General features: G+C 35.7%; 1 protein-coding gene across 1 annotated transcript in view; it reads left to right on the top strand.

Moving 5' to 3' along the window:
• RGS17 (regulator of G protein signaling 17) overlaps positions 1-16,695 on the top strand; it is a 63,569-nt gene extending 46,874 nt beyond the window's left edge. The window contains exons 2-4 of the mRNA XM_036767941.1: positions 748-837; positions 4,516-4,750; positions 16,507-16,695. Of these exons, the coding sequence (XP_036623836.1) occupies positions 748-837; positions 4,516-4,750; positions 16,507-16,695 (514 nt within the window). The remainder of the gene's footprint in view (positions 1-747; positions 838-4,515; positions 4,751-16,506) is intronic.
• The last annotated feature ends 5,275 nt before the right edge of the window (positions 16,696-21,970 follow it).

Below are 21,970 nucleotides of genomic sequence, written 5' to 3' on the forward strand. Positions count from 1 at the left end.
AAAACCAAGCAGTGCAGCAGATGTATAGTGGAGAATTGAATGCTAACAATGGACATGAAAAAAGAAGGGGTATTTCAAAGATATATTGCAGTGGAAGAATCGCCAAAACTTGATGATCAACATGTTATGGAAGAGAGAGTACAGGCAAGGATGAATCTGAGGTTTTAAACATGGGATAAGGAGAGCAGATAAGGAGATGGTTTGGGGAGGAGGGATGATAGGTAAATAATACTATATTAGATTCACATAGATTAAAAAAATGAAAAACTTTATGCATACAGAAAGAACCTGAAATGGAATAATTATACTACTTAAAATGAAAAATGAATTTCCATTTAGGCAAAAACAAAGTATCAAGTAATCAAGTATTGGTGCATTAAAGATAGATATAAAATATGGAAATACGTAATTGTTCCAGGAATTTTAAGAAAATCAGATTCTGGAAGGAGGATGTCAGAGGATATAAGTATATTCAAACAAGATTTTTAAAATTTTGGTTTGTGTTTTTATCAAATATTATTAATGATTGTAAAAAGGCATGATATCTAATTTATATATATTATATATATGCACATATATAATTTTTAAATGTTAGGTCTTGTTCTGCTTTGAGCATTTTAGCATATCCCCATAGTTAGCCATTTAGCTATATGTTTTTTCTATGGAATATTGTATTGATAAACTCATTCATTTATTTAAAATAATTGACTTTCTCTAGACAAAATAAAGTGTTGTGCTACATTACAGCCTCACTGTTAGGAATGAAGATAGAGGTGACAATGCGGGAAGGCCAACACATACAACAAAAATGGAGAGTATCCAGGCAGTAGAAGAATGGTAAGTTTGGGTGCTGTATTGATAATTATATCTTGTGTTTATATGGCATCTGTATTCAGTGACTGCTAGGTTTTTCACTTTTTGCGTTTTTCAGAATCTAATATATCCACCAAGCACCTTCATTTCTTGGGTTACAGCCAAATATATTCAACCAGGTTTTGCCCCTGCAGTGTGCTTTTTTTCATCAGATATTTGTCAAGACACCATTGTGTTATTAAAAATGGTGCCAGAAAGTTGCCCAATTCCATAGCCTGTAAAGCTCTATCTCTCTGATTCATGCAAAAGCAAGATTGTTACCTGCATCATCCATAAAATTACCTTAATTTGATACTTCTCATTTCTGAGGTTATCTTTATGGTTCTTATTTGTAATGGAGACTAAAACATGAGGAAAATCAGTTTTTCCATGTTTTAATTTCCATTACAAATAAGAACCATAAAGATAACCTCAGAAAGAGCAAAACTGACTTAGGGCTAGTTGTAGTTGGTATTTATATGTAAGCACCAAACCACCCCCCCCACCCCAACACACACACACGCACGCACATCACCCACAAACACATATAGAGCTATGTTAAATATCAATGTCTATATACAAATATAGATGGCAGCAAGGTGGCACAGTGGATAGAATACCAGGCCTGGAATCAGGAAGACTCCTCTTCCTGAGTTCAAATCTGGCCTCAGACACTTATTAGCTGTGTCACCCTGGGCAAGTCACTTAAACTCTGTATGCCTCAGTTTCCTCATCTCTAAAATGAGCTGGAGAAGGGAATGGCAAACCACTCCAGTATCTTTGCCTAGAGCACCCCAAAAGGGGGTCATAAAGTCAGACATAACTGAAAATACATAAACACACACACGTACACAACACACACATATATTCATGGATGTGTAATACGCACATACGTATTTTATGGTTTGCCAAGTAGCTTAGATATATTATGCCACTTAATCTTCATTATAACACAGTGAGATCAACAGTGCTGACATTAATCCTGTTTTACAGATGAGGAACCTGAGACCTACCGGAGTCTTCCCAAAGTCACACAGATAGTGTATAGTAGAGCTGGTACTCAGACCTAGGGCTTCTCACTTGAAATCCGGGACTGTTTTCACAATATTTCAGCTATCATTTGTCTGTCCTCTCTAGATCATACTTTAGCAAAAATGTTAGGTCTAAAATGAATCAAAAGCTCTAATTGGAGATTCACAAAAGGAAAGGAAAACTATAATATAAGTAAATTCTCTGTATGATGATAAATGGTATAATCTTCACTACTTTTTATGGAGAGGTTTTAATAATAGTATTTGATAATAATTTTCTTGCTCACTTAAATTTTTAAAGTGAGTAAAACAGAAAGTTTGGGCATGAGAGAATAGTAATGTTATTTAAAACACCTAATAGAAAGAATATAATAGAAGTTGTTTTTCTTATGAATCGTTCTACAATCAATATAATTTAAAACAGCAAGATATTACATAAATTATTTAAATTGAGAGTAAATTCAGTTAGGTTTCACCCTGTAGAATCTTCAGAGGAAAAGACAGTAGAGAGAAGATAACATGTAAAGGAATGATACCAGAACCAGTGATTTTTACAGATCCTGGCTGCTCAGACAAGTCTGTTCTGATAAAGTTGATGAATTCCTACATTCACCCCTTTTGTTGTCTCAGCCTGCCAATGTATTCAAGATTTTCATAAAGCCCATATGCATATTCAAATTATAATAACTTGGATTGTAGCTCCTTTAGAAATAATCTATGAAGAATATTTGAAAACAAATCAATTAAAGTTAAGAACAGCATCATCACACAATTATACTGTGTATTTTTATTTCAGAGCCTGTGATCAATACCATTGATAAGAAGATAAACTCTATCTTGGGGCAAAGAGAATTGAAATCCGTATGAGCTATGAGAAGAAAACTCAGTTGGCCCTTAATGTAGTTGACTGATGATTTCTACCATCCCTACAATCTGAGTTACTAGCTTTTAAAAGTTTTCAAATTGAACAAGGATTTTCTGAAGACTCTGTATAGGTTGTACCTCGTTGTTTGTTAAATACTGAGCTTCCTTACACACAGGTTGTTCCCCTGTGAGTGTTTGACTAAGTCAGAAGCAGAATCACAACCACCTCATAAATAAATCAGTGGTGAGGGAGTAGTGTACACTTCTGTATCAGCATTTACTAAGTAGCAGCACAAACTTTGTATGCTGATATTCCCATCTGAGATTTTCTTTTGGAATTGAATCATTAAAGGGGAAGAAAAGGAGTAGCGTGCTCCAAATTTACCATTACTGATCAGCTGTGTAGGTTAGCTTCAGGCCAGTCAATAACAGTATAACAGTCCTCCAAAACTTTATTGGTTGATGTGGTACTGACAGCATAGCCAGCCAGTAACACTTGGGGGAAAAACACAAGATGAACATTTTCCTCTCTTCTGAATTTTTCTGTGACCCATCACGTTCTGAAGTGCCCTAGTACAAAATTCCTACATAGAATCCTAGTCAGAACCTAGCTGATCTATTCCTGATATTTATTTGTGAGATCACGGCAGGAATAAGTGGGTAAGAAGTCAGGTGTGATCTGTTAAGTATTTTTACTCAGTTTTATGCTTGAGCCCCTTTTGCATTCCACATTTCTTAATTCTTGATACTTGTTGAAACACTAAATACTGTAAAGATAGCTATAAAATAAAGAGGTAACCCACCATGAAATAAGTAATCTGTGTTCATTTGAATACTTGTTATGTGTTTGCTAATATAAGGGGCATTCCCTTGGCACAGCTTTACCCAAAGACTTGTAGAATAAATTTCAGAGCTAGAAGGAATTTTATAGGTGTGGAAACTGGTCTGAGAAATAAAATGATTTGGCCAAGGTTCACAGAGCTCATCCCAGGCTGACCTGAATAGCCTTGTATTGCCTTACAGCAGGGCTTAGACATTAAGGTTTCTTTCAACTAGCCTCCTCACCATTAAAACCTACCTACTAATTGTCCTGTTGGAAAAGACCTGATAAGTTACTTTATACTAAGATATAAATGACTGACACTGGATCAATATATTGAATCTCCATGGAGTAATGACATTTTCATAGGGAACAATCTTCTAAGTTAATGTTGAACTTGAAGACTTGAATTTCTTACATTGGCATTTCTACCATCAGTTATAGCGCATGTGGGGGGGATGGGTGAAGGATGGTGTTTTATTGGAGTCCTTCATGTGATGCTCATAGGTATGCATTGTACATTTCATTAGGGTACACATCTATTTTATTTACTTTAAGGTGACTATTTCCTGAATATTCATTCCTACTAAAGAAACTAAAATTTAACTAAAGTTAAGAATAATACACATCAAAACAAGAATCCATACTTTAAAACTAAAAGAACATTATCAAGAAATTAAAATGCAAAGCTACTTTAAAAAATTAATATGTACCTGGGCACACATGGAACACCCATATATGCATGTCTGTGATGATACTATTAATAATTAATGGTAGCATTAAATCATACTACATAGGCTGCCTACTCTACTGAGGCATCAAGCCATCCTAGGACTCTAGTGACTGAATGTGCTAGTTCTGAAGTCATTTCAGGGATTTTAGGCAGCACTAACTTCACAAAACCTTTTTTCCTTTTCCTGTTGTAATGGCCTTGTTCTTTTTCTATAGCCAGAACCCCACCCCAGATGAAATTATGTCCTGGTCTCAAAATTTTGACAAGATGATGAAAACGCCAGCTGGGAGAAATCTCTTCAGGGAATTTCTTCGAACAGAATACAGTGAAGAGAACCTACTTTTCTGGCTTGCATGTGAAGACCTAAAAAAGGAGCAGAACAAGAAAGTTGTTGAGGAAAAAGCCAGGCTTATATATGAAGATTATATTTCTATACTGTCGCCCAAAGAGGTAAAAATCTGGGGAAACACACAGTAATGCTTCTTGTCACCAACGAGATCTAACCTGGGACTGATTCTCATTAGGTGCAGGTTGAAGAGCACATCCAGATAGGTTGGAGAGCTTCACTTGGTTGTGGGTTAGGTAGCTTTGGCTCTAAAAATCAGTCATTCACTTATTCCTTCATCTTTTATTGTATTAAATAGACATTTATTAAGTATTAACTGCATGCAGATCATTGCCCTAGACAATGGAGGAAGGCGATAAAAGAGATGAGATAAAATGGTCTCTTTCCTCTTTATATCAGACAGGCAAGTTTCAATGATGAAGGGACGATAAACCTAGGATGGCCAAATTCAGGTGGGAGCTAACTGGCAAATCTGGATTCAGCTAGTGGGCATCAGTGGGAATGCCTAGGATGAATTGTGGGAAATTAACTGAAAGGAAATAAAGGAGTGCAGAAAAAAAGAGGTTAAAAGGCATTCAAAAACCTTAGTTTGCTTTATAATTATGTTTGGATAGTTCTGTTCAGAACATGTAGATATCGGTATCTCTCTAGTTTAGCACAAAATCCTCATTCCTTACACTGAATCTCATTGACTATTGATGGCAATAAGTTTTGACCTAATTTTTATTTAGCAATCAGTCACTCATTAACACATAATCCATAAATACTTTAAAAAACATTTCTGAGGAACCTCCACACATCCCAGGTGTGGGACATTGCTGAAACTCCTTTATTGGTACTGCTCCTAAAATGTTAATTGTAACCCCACTTGCAAACACTCCTCACCTGAGTCACAGGTCCTCCTCAGATAGCTTCCTCTCCCTTCTACCCACCATAAATACTTGTTGATTGAGTCTCTGGCTCATAGATATATTTTATAGCTAGTCATTATGGTATACCGAGAGGCCAGTGAAGTCCCCTCATCTCAGAATTAGGGCAAGGTTGGGGTATGGTGATTCAGGATAGCTCTTTAGTCCTTAAAATTGATGTCTTTCTGAAGTAGCATAGCTTGGCTAAGCGATCTTATTCCACTTGGTATTGGAGGCCCACAGAGTGAGTCATATGCACTAGGCCACAGGGCTCCTCCAGCTGCAGAAGCTAGAGTGTCCTCTCAGGCACAGACACTACAGCACTTTCTCCCGAGTCTAGATTAGGGTCAGAGAAGAGAACAGAAGACCAACCAGAGAAAAACGCAGATAAGTCAGACAACTTTGAAAACTACAGCTTGAATCTATACATGAAAAGGAAAGCAACATGTTCGTAACAGACATCTGCAGGTTTCTATGCAATCTGCTTTTTCTGTTCAACTTTGTATGGAAATACTTAATGTGTTTGGAATTTAAGTTCAGAATAAACAATTTTTTAAAGAGTCAAAAAAATACATTTCTGTTAATGTTGAATAACTTGAATATTGGGAAAAAAAACAACTGTGATGTCAACAGTAGTGTTGGTACCCCTCTCTAAAGATGAAGTTCAAAACCCCTCTATGCCTTGGTAAATAGGTTTATGAGTGGCTGTGGCCAAAAAATTCATCATATAATATTTAGACTTATAGTGATGAGCCGCCCCAAACTTAGCAGACTAATCCTCTCAACAAGAGTCAATTGCTGGGCTAGCATCCAAAGCCTTTGCTGCTTGGTAAAGCTTGACAGAGCTGGTGCTTTGTTGACAGAGCTTTTGAGAACCCAAGGTCATTCCCACAACACAATGAGGAATGGCACTTTAAGGTAAGGATTATGATTTTGTGTTTTAAATTTACAATTTTTGACATTATTGAAAAGGAATATTATATAAGAGATAGTAATACAGAAGGAAAAAGCACTGGACTAAGGATCCAGAGCCCTGGGTGCTAGTTTTGGCTTTGCCAACTACATGACCATGAATAGGTTTCTGAACCTTTCAAGGCCTCAAACTCCTTACCTAAAAAATAAGGGTGTTAGACTGAAGAATCTTCAACATTCCATCCATCTCTGATTCAATAACTAAGACTTCAAGCACTCAGAATTTTAAAAAATAAGACACAGCTGAGTAGTTCATTGAAGAATGATAACCAGGAAGCTTCAGTATGTTATGATCTTGGTCATGACAACCAAAATTGCATTTTGTTTTTTTCTTGACTTTCAGTTTAAATTTTTTATATTTCATTTTAATAATTATGTAGAAAATATCCACAATTTAAATTGTATATGCCTATGTGGCTCTTTTCTCATAGGTACAGTATTTAAGCTGACATGACACAGGGTTTCCTTTCATTCTTGTTATAAAATTGACTGAATTGGCACCCAGGAGAAATTATATTAATTTTTCTTGTTATAAAATATATTAAGGAGAAAAGAAGATAAAAAAATTTAAGTAAAAAATTGCTAATATGTTAAATAATAAAATAGAATTACTTCCAAGAGTAAATTAACGCTTTCTAAGATTGCCTAAGGGGAAGAGCAGAATAAAATAATAAAAAAAGAATTTACAACTAAATGATATTCGTTAGCAGATAGAACAGATCCTAGCATCAACTTATATCTATTAAGCACTGGATATTCAGGTCCAATAAAGTGAAATGTAGCAATGAAAGACCTGCAAAATGTTTTTTTTAAAAAAAAAAAAAGGAAGGAGGGAGGGAAGGAAGGAAGGAAGGAAGGAAGGAAGGAAGGAAGGAAGGAAGGAAGGAAGGAAGGAAGGAAGGAAGAATTAAGCTATTAACAGCTATAAACAGTAACCAAGATCTTGAAAGAACTAATTTTTAACGTATTCTCTAAACAGAAGCCTTACCTAGAGAAGAAAGAATTTGATGTACCTGGTTATGCACACAGGTCTATTCCATGGTGGTTTTAGTTGATTTTTAGTGATTTCTCACTATCTGTCTGAAATCTTGGGTAAGTCACTTCAGCTTTCCAGACTTCAGGTTTTTTTTTTTTTCATTTATAAAATGAGACAATCTAGATCTCTTAAGATTCCTTCCACTAGTAACCTTCTCTATTTCTATTAACTTCTTATCCCTACAGGGCAATGATTACCTCTGATTGTAACTTGTATACCTAATTGCCGTGAAACAATTAAAATATTAAAAATGTAAAGATTAAGAATAATTTCAAGGCAATTTCAAAATGTAAAAATTATATGATTTCATCATCTCCACCAATTATTAAATTATTTATTAGCTTCCTTGCCTCTAGTCTTCGCCCTCTAAAATTCATCCTCTATATAGCTGCCAAATTGATATTCCTAAAGTGCTGGTCTGACCATATTGCTGTCTTCATCAAGAAGCTTCAGTGGGCCCCTATTGTTTCTAAGAAAAAATACAAACTCTTGATTGGCCATTTAAGTCTTATACAATCTGACTCCAACCTATCTTTTCAGGTTTATTATATAACTTCTTGATCTCAGACATTCCATATTTCACTTGTTCCCTCTACATTACATCCCACGTTCCCTCTCTGTGACTTTGTTCAGGCTGCCTCCTGCCTCTACCCCTGAAATACATGCCCCCTCCACTTCTTGGAATCCCTAGCTCACTTCAAGGCACAGATTACTCCACTTGGTAGTGATACCGCTACCCATCACTTTGTATATATTTTAAGTTACTTATCTGTAGCCATATCATATCCCCAAAGTTAAATATAGGATCATTGAGGGAAGGAACTCTTCTTTTTTTATATATTTGTATCCCCAATTCCTAATCCAGTGTGTAACAAAAAAAGTAGATGTTTAATAAATGCTAATCAATCTGTGAGCTCATTTGATCATATCTGTCTTCTATTGGGCAACTTGGATAGCTTATGGACTGGTAAGTCATTGGTAGATAGGACTAATTGAATGATCAGTTTTCCCATTTTGATATTTTTGTCATCAATTTCACAACATTAAAAGCTTCAGAGCAGCTGGACCCAGCAAAACATCATATTTCCAGGTTTTACAGAGAAGTAAATTGAAGTTCAGAGACATTAAGAAACCCTCAGAGTTACGTAGCTTTAGTAATTGGCAGAGTCAGGAGACTCGACCTCCAGTTCCTCTGACTCTAAATCTAGTTTTCTCCAGTGAGCCTGTGATTCAATCTAATAACAGAGTTCCTGCTGAAGACAAGGATGCCATAATCTGAATCAATCTCCTGTTACTATGGTAGACTTCTCAGGCTTTATATTTGTATCTTGCCTTTGCCAAATACCCCTGATGAATATAGAAATATTTCTCAAACAAGCAGTAAACTATTAAGGTATACATTTATTAAAAAGTATATTTTAACCACTAGTTATTAAATTTGTAATTTTTTTCTAACTTATCATTGTGCAAAAACATTGTTAATCATTAATTTCCTTATGGTTCTTGAGCAAAGAACAATGTGGACATAAGTTACTTTGGTTTTTTGGAATCTAGTTATCCTTTTCCTCTGCCTTAAAAAAGCTTATGTGACCTCAGATAATGGTTTAAAACTGTTACATTTCTATAAGCTAGCAGTTTTAAACTTTTTTACATTTTTTGATTCGTAAGAATTTTTCTTCATAATTAATGAGACTTCGTCTTCTGTGATATTAGGATAACTCTTAAGTTTGAAATCAAGAACTCTAGCTGTCTTGAGCTATTTCTGTGTCTTTATCCTTGTTCACCTAAACATTGAAATGTATTTAGAAAATCTTCATCTTGCCATAACCCTACAAATGAAAATAAGCTGAATCAGATAAAGATAAAAAATTTAAATATCTATTGAGCAGAAACCCAAAGGATATCTTAAAGAAAAGGGAAAAAAATTAATCAAGAGATATTGACTGTATGGGATAATTTATTTAACAAAAGGGAATGATGTAGCCTTGTAACTGAAACTGAAGCGTATTTTAAGAGACTCATTTCCAGATTTTTCTTTATTTGGGGAATTTTTAAGAAAGACAAGAATGTAGGATGGCAGAGAGCTGTTGGCTACATACTCTAATTTCCTCTTAATGACTGAATCTCAGAATTTTATTCTAAATCAGTAAGCCCTAGACCAAAGGTCCTTTATTTATTTGCACATTAATTTATTTATTTGCATCATGGACCTCTTTGGCAGTCTGGTAAACTCTTTGGACCCTTTCTCAGAATAAATTTTTAACTGAAAAAAATACATAGAATTACAAAGAAAACTAATTATATTGAAATACAATTATCAAAATATTTTTTGAAACAAATTCACAAACCCCAGATTAAGAACCCCTGCCCTAGAAAATTTCAGCCAGACTGTATAAATCAGTATTGTATGATCTTTAAACATGGGGAACTGGGACCATATGACTATGACCTGAACCAGAGCTGAGACCTACTCTAGAAGCTTGTTAAGCCCTTTAGGAGGCAATTGAGGGAAAAAGGATGAAAGAGCCAACAGGGATTCCCCAAGATACTTTGACCAAAGAGAGTGAATTCTCTGGGCATGGCATAAATTTAAACCCACATATAGAAATCTGAATATACAGGATAAGACCTGAACACAGTGAATAAATCAAACAACTTTTCAAATTACTAATGCTAGTCCTTGTTTTGCAATGGAATAACAATAAAAATTCCAAATAATTTCTTATTCCATAGAAACTTTTTGGCTGGCTAGTACCAGACAGGCTAATTGATTACAAATATCTATCCTATCATCACTGGAATTGATCTCTCCCTATGCCAAAATTCTTAAAATCTACTTCCTGGTAGTTGTTAGCTACTGAACTCCAGAATGTTCTCCCTTCCTTCCTAAATTAGTTCAGCACCTGGCTCATAGTGTTTCTTCCACAACACCTGCTCTCATACTAGGGAAATTCAACATTCACATTTATATCCTTTCAAATAACTGAACTTCCCACTTCCTCAATTTACTCATTTTCCAACAAACTACTTTTCTACCCCACATAGTAACTACACAGAGAGACAAACATATACTTGATCTCACCATCACTAAGTGTTTTACTTCCAAGTTCATGAATTCTGAAATTCATTTATGGGATCATAATATTTTATCATCCCAACTTTTCTTCTGTCTTATGACCCCTAACCCTGTTCGTCATCCTCACCATGACCTCCATTTCCTCCACCCCTTAGTTCTTTCTTACCTTTCTCACCACACCTTTCCTCAATCTCTTGATAAACCAGTTTAGCTGTACAATATACTTTTCTCTCAAGTCCTTTGCCCCCTTATCCTATTGCTGATCAAACTAAGCAAAGCTTGAACCTTAGATTACTTCCACCATCAGCTGCCTTCAGTGATCTTCATATGTTGCTGAATGAAGCTGGAGAAAAACACAAAATCATCTAATTGGGTCCACTAGAAATTTATGTTATGTAATCTCAGCTGGGCCCTCATTCATCAAGCTAATCGTTTTATACCTTCCTAACCAATTCACTATACCACTGACCATAGTGGCTTTTCATCCCTCTTCAGACTTCTTATGGTAATCCCTCCCCTTACCCTCTCAGCTGAAAATTTTGCCTCACTGAATTTTGCTTTCATTGAAAAAAATGAGGATATTCTTTAAAAGCACTTTCTTTTCTTCTCATCTTATACCACTCAGATGCTTTCTGCCACAATCTCTTCCTTCAGTACTGTTTCACATGAAGACCTTCTTTTTTCTTGCCAAGGCTAACACCTTCATGGATTAGTCTGGGTCCCATGCAACATGATTCCATTCCATCCCATCTTCTCTAGCAAATTGCCCCTCCTATCATTTATACTTTCTCATTAATTTTTTATCTTTCCTTGTCCGTTAACTGGTTCCCTGCTGCCTAAAAACATGTCCATATCTCCCTCATCCTTAACCCTCACTTGTTCCATTCATTCTCAGTAGGAATCCTGCCATCCTATATTTCTCCATCTCTACTCCCATTTGTGGCAAAAGTCCTTGAAAAAGCCATCCACAATTGATGCCTCCACTTTCTCTCCCCCTACTCTCTTCTAAACTCTCTGTAGTCTGGCTTCCAACTTCATCATTCAACTGATTCTGCTTTCACCAAAAATCACCAGTGATTTTTTAACCACCAAATCCAATGCCTTTTTCTTGATCCTCACCCTTCTTTACTTCTCTATGGCTTTTGACATTATCAGTCATCCTCTTCTCCTTTACACATTCTTTTCTCTAAGTTTCCATGACACTGCTCTCTTCTGGTTCTCCTCCTACTTGTCTGACCACTCCTCAGTTTCCTTTGTTGGATCTTCATCAACTTCATGTCCACTAACTGTGAGTGTCCCCAAGCTGGGATCTCTTGGTTGATTGGTTGTTGTCCTTTGTTCTTGAGGAGGACCAAAATGACATCACTATGTTGGAGTCAAGGTACACAGTGTATCCGACTATGGTTGATCAGACAAATATGAGCTCAGAAGGCTCTACCACAGGTCAGGCACAAATAGTCCACTTGAACATCAGCTCTCCTAAGAGAAGAGTGGATGTCCCTAACTTGGACTCTCTCTCACTTGACAATTTCATCATTTCCAATGGATTCAAGTATCTCTATACTGAAGATTTTCAAATCTACTTATCTAGCCAAAACTTCTCTGCTGACCTCTAGTCTCACATCTGCAACTGCCTATTGGACACATCATGAAGTGGATGTCTTATAGACATCTTAAACTCAAATCCAAAATGGAATTCATCTTTTCCCCTGTATCCTCCTGACTTCTGAACTTCCCTGTCACCATAAAGGGAGGGCAACATCATCTTTCCAGTCACCCAACTCACAAAGTAGGTGTCACCCTCAACTCCCCACTCTCCCACGCACACCCTCCCAGTTTTTTGCCATTCCCATTTATTCTACCTTTTCAACATCTCTCTTACATAACGTCTTTTCTCCTCTGACACTGCTACCAGCTTGGTGCAGGTCCTCATCACCTCATACCTGGACTATTGAAATAGACCACTGTTGGTCTCCTTGCCACAAGTCTCCCCTCACTCCAGTACATTCTTCACTCAAAGCGATCTTCCTAAAGTATGAGTATGAGTCATGCCATTCTCCCTACCAAACAAATTCTAGTGGCTCCCTATTACTTCCAAGATTGAATATAAAATCCTTTGGTTAACTTTAAAGCCCTTCATAACCTGGAAGACCATTGTTCAGGTCCTTGCTGTGATACTTACTAATGTCTTGACCCTGCACAAATGCTTTAACCTTTGTGAGCCTTTGGGTCTTCCTCTGAAAAATGGTGATCAAAACATTTTACATATTTAATTCATATATTATACAAAAGCATCTTGTAAAGATAAAAGAGTTACTTTGTGAGTTTCTTGAGGAAAATGAATGTCCTTTCCCTTTCTTTGTACCCCGATGCTTAGACAGTGCCTAGAACATAGTAAGCATTTAACAAATATTTATTGATTGACTAAGTTATTATTATTTGGGGTTGATTCTAATCATAAATAACAGGATGAAGGTATTTCACATCCCTGCCCAGGTAGAGCTCAGGTCCTTCTTCCAAGTCTTCTACTGTGACATGTGTGCAGTTTTTGAGCTGCCACCTAATTATCCCTTGCTCCCACTACATAAAGAAAATTTTTGAATGGTACCGGATCTGAAGGGCCTTCTTATATATTCCTAAGACCTTTCTGTTGCTACTAAAAAAAACTAAAATAAAATAAAATTCTATTGTCCTGTTGGGAGTTGGGTATATATAAATTTGTATTTGACTTCATGCCCCATCTAGGACTGAGTTTGGAGAGTACATGTACCACCCATATCCACACTTAGCCTGCTGGTGGGGTCTGACTGCCTCAAGTCTTTCCCAATTTCAATTCATCCTCCATTCAGCTGTCAAAGTGATTTCCCTAAAGCACAGGTCTGACCAGGTCTCCTCCCCACTCAGTAAACTCCAGTGGTTCAATAAACTCCAGTGGTTCCTTATTGCCTTCAAGATCACATACAAAATTTCTGTTTAGTATTCAAAGCTCTTCATAACCTATCCCGCCTATCTTTCCAGTCTTACACTCACCATGTACTCTTTGATCCAGTAACACTGGCCTCCTGCTTATTCCTCTAACAAGACACTCCATCTGTCTGCTCCAGGCATTTTCTCTGGCTGTCCCCCAGAGCTGGAATGTTTTCCCTCCTCAACTCCTCCTACTAACTTTCCTGGCTTCCATAAAGCTCCAGGTAAAATCCCATCTTTTTAAAGGAAGCTTTTCTCAACCTTTCTTAATTCTAGTGCCTTCCCTCTGTTGTTTATTTCCTATTTATCCTATATATAGCTTATTTGAATATAGTTCTTTGCTTGTTGTTTCCTCTATTAGACTGTAAAGTCTTTGAGGGCAGGGACTGTTTCTTGTCTTTTGTTTTTCTTTTTGTATCCACAGTGCTTAGAATAGTGCTTGGCACATAGTGTTCACTGGATAAATGTTAATCGATTGATTTGTAAAGGTTTGAGTCAAGGACCTCAGCAAAGGTATAAGCATCTTATATAAAAGAATGTCTCTTTTTCAGGTTCTCTGTTTCACCATTTAGAGATTCCCCCAGCAGAAAGCCTAATGTTGTTCTGTTTTGTTGTGTCCAACTTTTTCTGACCCCATTTAGGGTTTTCTTGTCAAAGATAGTGGAATGGTTTGCCATTTCCTTCTCTAGCTCATTTTACAGATGAGGAAACTGAGGCAAAAAGGGTTAAGTCACCTCATTTGAACTTGGGAATATGAATCTTCCTGACTCCAGGCCCAGCACTATCAGCCCAGAAAGCCTAAACAGAATGCAAGTAGATGGAGATGGATTTGTTTTAGAATCAGGAAATCTTTTTACTGTCAACGTATGAATGCTTTAAACTTCCTGAGGGAATGTACATGTTTCAACATGGAAATGAATCTGGGATAACAATGGTATAGATCACAACCTATCCATGCCTTCTTAGCCTGTGTGACTCTTTTCCTTATACCCCCATCAAACCTTCATAGGGGGCCAACTGATTTGCTCAGGTCCTTGCTCCAAATCTGCTATGACATATGTGCAGTTTTTGAGCCGTCCACTTGCTATCCCTTGCTCTTACTCCATAAGCAGCCTCTTCTTCTGGTCATGAGAGAAGTCCAAATTATATACAACTTACATTTTTTTTATCTTTCTCCCAAAATAGACCCCTGTTTCTGTTGAGGGCACCACTATCCTTCTAGTCACCCAATGGTATCATTGGCTCTTCATTCTACCTCAGCCCATATAGCCAACCTTTTGACAAATCTTTTCAATTTTATGTAGCAACTACACAAGTTCAGATCTTTATCACCTCCCACACGGGCAATTCCAATAGCCTCTTATTTGAACTTCCTGCTTCAACTCTTTCTCCTTCTTCCCATTTTTGACACATCTGCCAATATGATCTTCTTAAAATGTAGCTCTAACCATGGAATTCCCCTACTTAATAAAGTCCATTGGTTCCCTATTGCGTCTAGGATCAAATATAAATCCTCTTTTAAAGCCTCTCAACAACATGGTCCTCACCTACCTTTCCAACTTTACTATACACTCCTCTCTTTTCTGAATTCTGCAGTCAGTTGAACTGACTTTTTGCTGTTCTTCGCATGACAGTCCATCTCCCCCATTCCCAAGTCTTTGCACTGGTTGTCCCTCATAACTTAAGTGCACTTTCCATCTCACCTCTACTTCCTGTGATCTTTTGTCTTCTTCAAAACTCTGCTCAGGCAACATTTTCTACATGAAGACTTTCCTGGTATCTCTGCCTGCTAGTGCCCTCCCTCACCAAAAATTTACCTTTTATATATAGACTATATACTTCACATACATTTATTTACATACATATTTCCCCCAAATGAATATGAGATCTTTGAAGGCAGAGAGAGTTTCATTTTTGTAATTTTATCTCTAATACATAGCATAGTATCTGGCATTTAATGTGTGTTGAATAGCAGCTAGGTGGCATAGTGAATAGAGTACCAGCTCTGGAGTAAGGAGGAACTGAGTTCAAATCCAGTCTCAGATATTTACTGCCTCTGTGACCTGAGCAAATCACTTAACTCCAACTGTATCCAAAAAAGAAAATTAAAATAAATGTGTGTTGACTGACTGATACACTGAAATATCTGATGAGTTAATTTTTCTAATTTTTATTTAACTTGTTAAACTTAGTTTTTCAAGGAAAAGAGTAAACATTTCAACATTAATGGTATTAACAAAGATTTACTAAGTGCATACTATTTGTAAGACTTTGTAATAGATATCCAGGATACAAAGATACGACACAGAGGCAGGTAGGTAACTTAGCAGTTAGGGTTCTGGACTTGTTAGGAACATCTGAATTCAAATCCTGCCTCAGATCTTTACAGATTGTGTGACCCAGGCAAGTCACTTATCCTCTCAGTCAACTTACCTTATAGGGTTATTATGAGGATCAAATGAGCAAATGCATGTAAAGCACTTTGTAAAACTTAAAGCACTATATAAATGCTAGCTGTCACTATCCTGTTCTCAAAAGGACAGAGAGGCTATGTATATGAACTGTTGTACACAGGATAGTGAGATATTTGTAAAGGAGAGGGCCAGGCAAAGTGCAGAAGCCCACTTAACCTGCCAGAGAGGTTGTCAGTTAAGGCTGCAGAGAAAATGAAGTTCCACTTAAATTGGAATTTGAAGAAAGGGAGGGATGTCAACAGGTAGAGAACTAATAAGGGGCAGGTGATGGTGATGGAGCAATACTTTTAGAAGTTGATTATCAAAGATTTGAGGCATTGATTTAATCTTAAATGTTTATCTAAATAGCATATCTGTACTAATTTTATTTCATTTCCCCCCTCCAAACAAAAACATCATTTGACATGTCAGTTTCTATTCCTTGCAGGTCAGTCTTGATTCTCGAGTGAGAGAGGTGATCAATAGAAATCTCTTGGACCCTAATCCTCACATGTATGAAGACGCCCAACTTCAGATATATACTTTAATGCACAGAGACTCTTTTCCAAGGTTTTTGAACTCTCAGATTTATAAGTCTCTTGTTGAAAGTACTGCTGGCTCTACTTCTGAATCTTAGTTATCATTTTTTTCAGAGGGGGGGCAGGGATGGGAGGGAATCATTTTGGAGGGCTGGGGTGGGAAATTCAAGTAGTTACATAACATCAGAAGCTGAGTTCCTGGAGAACTACAGTTTAGCACTACTCAGGCTACTGTGAAAAAAAAAATACAACATATTCTGGTCTTTGTCTCCATTTTTACCAAGGTCATTCATGGTTAAGTTTTTTTGGGGAAAAACCGACAATGGAGTTGCCAAATGACATGTATTTTACACACCACTCACTTTAATTGCAAGCAAGATGTATTTGTAGTCCTATGAACAGTCTCCTTGTGTATCCTCACATTGCATGTGCAAGGTAAAGCTGCTTCATTTGCCACTTAGTTGTTGTAATATTTAATCCAATAACATAACTTATCTCTGTATTTAAGGACATTTTGTGCAATATGGTCTTACATAGAAATAATTGCGGCAAATCAGCTGGGGGTTTGCACTTTTTTAGTATAAACTACTACATAAAAAGCCAATTTTTAAAGTGTAACAATGGGATTCAATATGCTATACTGCATTCAATACACTGATTTTGAAGCCAATATTTCTGTAAAAAAAAGAGCTATTTATCACTGTTTATTTAAAAAACAAAAACAAAACATCATGGGGACTTCCTCTGGTTGTTCACTGCCGAAACTGTGGCATTTTCGTTACAGAAGAGTTTGCAATGTCAAAAAACAAAAAGCACAAATCATTTGAAGGGATCATGTTTCAATGACAAAATCTATGCGCTGATTTTGTTTTTAATTGTTATAAGGAAACAGAACCTGTGTACATTTCAGATGTCGGATACTGTAATTGATTTATTAAAGACTGGCTATCCAGTTCTAACACTGTTGTGTAATGTTATATACTTTAGCAAGGGAAAAAAATAGGTTGATACTTTAGTTTTGGAATATGAAAGATTTAATAAAAGATTGCCTACATGTAGCATTTTAAAACATTTTGATGAATAGCATCTGTCCTGTGGCATATTTTTCTTGAAGACAAATCCCATGAAAAGCTGTTTTTAATCAAGGGTTTTGAAGAAAACATATAGCTGCTTCAGACATAGTGAATTTTGAAATAGTTCCTCAAGAACAAGAAGTTTCCAAAAATAAGTAGTGTTAAATACCAAATATTAAATTTTCAATCAGAAATTCAAAAGACAGTGCAGCACTCAAAGCTTTTTGCTGCTCAGATTCTTCTGAAGGTATAGAGAAAGGAAGGAAGGAAGGAAGAAAAAGAAAGGAAGGAAGGAAAGGAAGGAAGGAAGGAAGGAAGGAAGGAAGGAAGGAAGGAAGGAAGGAAGGAAGGAAGGAAGGAAGGAAGGAAGGAAGGAAGGAAGGAAGGAAGGAAGGAAGGAAAGAGAAAAAGAGAAAGAAAGAAAAGCAGGAAAGGAAAAAGAAAGATCTTGCCTGATGTGGGTATGCACTTTTGACATTCAAGAAAACAATATCCTGTAACGTACAAAACATCATCACCTTCATAGTTATATCAAAGTGTTATGTTGTAAATGTTAATATCCCCTGGAGGCTATTTTTTTAATTGCAAACTTGGTGAAAATAACTATGTGACTTGGAATGAAAGTTGAAAAATAGTTATAGCCACTTGAGAACACTGGCCTTATACTAGGGATGATATTAAAATTTTAGGTTTTCTTTTTCATTTTCTTTTACTACCTCTCATTTATTTTTAATTTATTAAGCATATTTCAGAAGAGCAGTTTTGAAGTTTTATTTTACAACTTATTTTACTTGAAGCCTGACGTAAGTTTTTGTGTCCATGAACCTAAAACATTTTAAAACTGTTTTTAAGTGAATTTGATTTTGTAATTAATATAGAATTCAGGAGCTATTTAAAGGGCTATTCTCTACTCCCTATGCAAATATTTTAACTGTTGTAGTGTTTGACAAAATGGGATAAAAAAAATCCAGAATAAAAAACAAAATATTCTGTTTACACTGGCGTTGCTGACTATCCTATCATATTCAGCACTTTTAAATACATTGTTATTTATGAAAATGTAGTTAAAATGCAAGACATAAAATATTTATAACAAACATTTCTTTTAATAAATGCCTGTTTTGTCTGAAAATGTTACTGTGTTATGACATACTTTATTCATGTTGGTTAGTTATTTACCATATGAATAAAAGTTTTTAGTACTATACTAATAGACTCATAGCTATGAATATGTTTACAACAATAGATAATTCATATTTTTTCCTGAAGTATGAAGAAAATACTAGAAAGAATCACCACTTCTACTGTGAAGTTCTGTTGTTCCTGAAATGATTTAAACTTTTTTTTTCCTGAATTAGTATTACTTTGGTTGTACTACTACTGTGTATACATACACACATATGGTGTATTTTCATACTTGTTACAATGTGGAGGCACAATAACATTGGTGCATAGAACTAAAAAACATGTAAAATACTATTACAAATATTGCATGTATGAATCTTTTAAAACGTAGACTTTATATTCTTGATGTTACTATTTGATGGTGACCTGATAGTCAGAAGCTATCTTTATAAGATACTTTGGACCATTAGATGAATTGTCTGTTTGACAATACTTTTACCATTTTACCAAATCTAAACATAAGGGCCCTTATAAAACCAATATTGATGTCTAATATTGGAATTCATAAAGTATATATTTTGAAATAGGTGCATCTTTTTGGAAATTGTTTAGCTAGCTGTCTTATGGAGGAAACTGGAATAAGTTTACACGTTAATTTTTTTTTTACAACTGTGTGAACATTTCCATAATAAACTCCTATTTTCAGGGGTTTAAGATTTAACCACAGAACCCTGAAGTTTCTTCCTAGAAGTGGTGTCTGTATATTTTGTGCTCTATCTAGTTTAAAGAAAAAAAGTTGCTTTATATTATGTTTGCTATATAAATAAAACAGAAAACAAAATCAAGAAACTAAAAGAAAAGCCCAACAACTTAAGTGGTGTCTATACTACCATTTCAATAGCACAACATCTGTTTTAGTATTTAAATTCTCTCAATGTATACAGCGTTTGTTTTTGTTTTTGTTTTTGTGTTTTTGGAAAAATGAGACCCCTTGGAAGGTGCAAAAATATATTTTAGGCCACCAAGGTGGGTTGGTTTTTTTTTTTTTTTGCATGCTGCTATAGTACACTAAATACAGTGGTCCGAAAGTGGTTACTGCACTTAGAGTGTCCAAAATGAGCTGTGTCTACATTGGAGAGTGAAGGAGAGATCATCCTCTGGATAGTTCAGACAAAATGCCCTGATATTGAGAAAAGGGACTTTGATTGTCAGAATTTTCCAGAATGCCTATCTGCTTACAGGTAACAGTAACAGGATTATTACTTATCTCTCCACTTTATTTATCCTAAGTAGACAGATTTACTGGCTTTTTATACTTTGAGAGGGTCTGAATAAATAGACTTTTTTAAAAAAAAATTTACAAAAGTATAGAGTAGTCGTTTTGTCAGAATTATACGAGTTGAGTGAATCCGGTGCAAACTCCAGCCATGGTACATGCAGATTAAAGCATTATGGGCACATTTGTATGTACTTGTAATAAGAGCTAAGAACAATTTTGATCTCAAAATTAGTGTGGACAAGAGCCAAGACCACAGTGTGGTCTTTTTTTTTCTTTTGGCTGCCTTTTAAAAATTGTAAATAATGAAGATAATCAATTTTGAAAATTGTTTAGCTTGCATGGTGGGTAGGAGGACTGTTTATTAGTATCCTTAAATACTGCCTAAGTATTTACTTGTGGAATGAAATGTATTTATGTGTATTTGCCTGATAATTCAGTATTTCTGAAGGATAATAGGAGCAGGTAAATAATGTGCATTTATTGAAGACAAAAATTAAACTCATATTCATCCTGGGACTGAACTTTAACTGATACCTGGTTCTGAGGTTTGAGCTATACTTTCTAAAATGACTGCTTCCTATAAAGGAAAGTAGCATAATGACTGTAACAATTTGCAAAATATCAGAGGGTCATAGATTTGGAACCAGAGAGACTTTAGAGCTTATCCATTCCAACCCTATCATTTTACAGATGAGGCAACTGAGGACTAAGGATGTTAAGTGACTTGCCTAGGATTGCACAGATATTAAGTAGCAGAGATTGAATTTGAACCAACCAGGCTCTCTGATTCCAAATCTAGTATTGTCTTTTTTTTCTACTGTATTACAAAATATAAAATGGTTTAGGCCACTGTGAAGGCTGGAAAATAGGAAAGTTTTTCCCCCCAAGTGCAAAGTTAAAGAGACTCCTTTTGCAAATGCCTCCTAACGTTTTCAAGGAACTTTAGCACCCCTTCAAGAAACAATTGAATTATTTTCCCCAGTGTGTTCCATACCAGATATAGTTTGGGAGTAAGAAAATTTTCAAAAGGTGTAACTAGTGCATATTAATTGCCCAGTTAGAATTTTTCAAGAACATAATTTTTATTTCCCTTTGTGGTGGTATTTTGTGTTGTTTTGTTTCTTGAGAACAGTCTATCAGGCCACCACTTCATTCCCAACCAAATGAAAAATGTTTGTTCCAGTGAACAAGTTATAAAAAATGTTTGACATTTCTTGTCTTAATTGCTGCAACAATGAATATTGGTTAAATACGACAGCGTGACATATTACAACAAATATAAATCATAAAGCTTTTTAGAACTTTGGCTGTGACAATATTAGTGGGGGAATAAAGGAGGTTAAAAAGTAGTGTATGTTAGAGATATCCCTTGGTCTGTCCTAAGAGAATGGATTTACTCTATCCAGGCTTCAAAAGAAAAGAAAGATCTAGAACTCTTAACAACAAATAAAGCTCTTAAAGAGACAATGAGTAAAAGTATAGGGCATTCAAACTAGCCACAAAAAGTAATCAGATTGTAGGAATAGTTCTTGGGTGCATTCACCATGCTCCTCTCCTCACCACTTATTCCTACACATTACACTTTGTGCTCCAAATATCTGTATTTTAACTGTTAACCTAAAACTGACTTCTGACAGGGCATTTCTACTTTAAAACAAATAAACCACATTCACGCTACAAATATTTATTGATTACCTAATAAATGTAAGCACCAGGAGATAAAAAGATGAATAAGACAACCATGTTCTTGCCCTTAGGGAGTCTAATAGAGGATACTAGACTTTTGCAAATCAATATATGATACAAGGAAGAAGGTGAAAGTATAAAAAAGAAAGCTAAAAAGATACACTGGACTTTCATATTTCAAAAAGGGGCACAGTTTGCCATCTTTTCAAA

This window comes from Trichosurus vulpecula, chromosome 7, assembly GCF_011100635.1.
Source record: "Trichosurus vulpecula isolate mTriVul1 chromosome 7, mTriVul1.pri, whole genome shotgun sequence".
In the NCBI taxonomy this organism is placed as follows: domain Eukaryota; kingdom Metazoa; phylum Chordata; class Mammalia; order Diprotodontia; family Phalangeridae; genus Trichosurus; species Trichosurus vulpecula.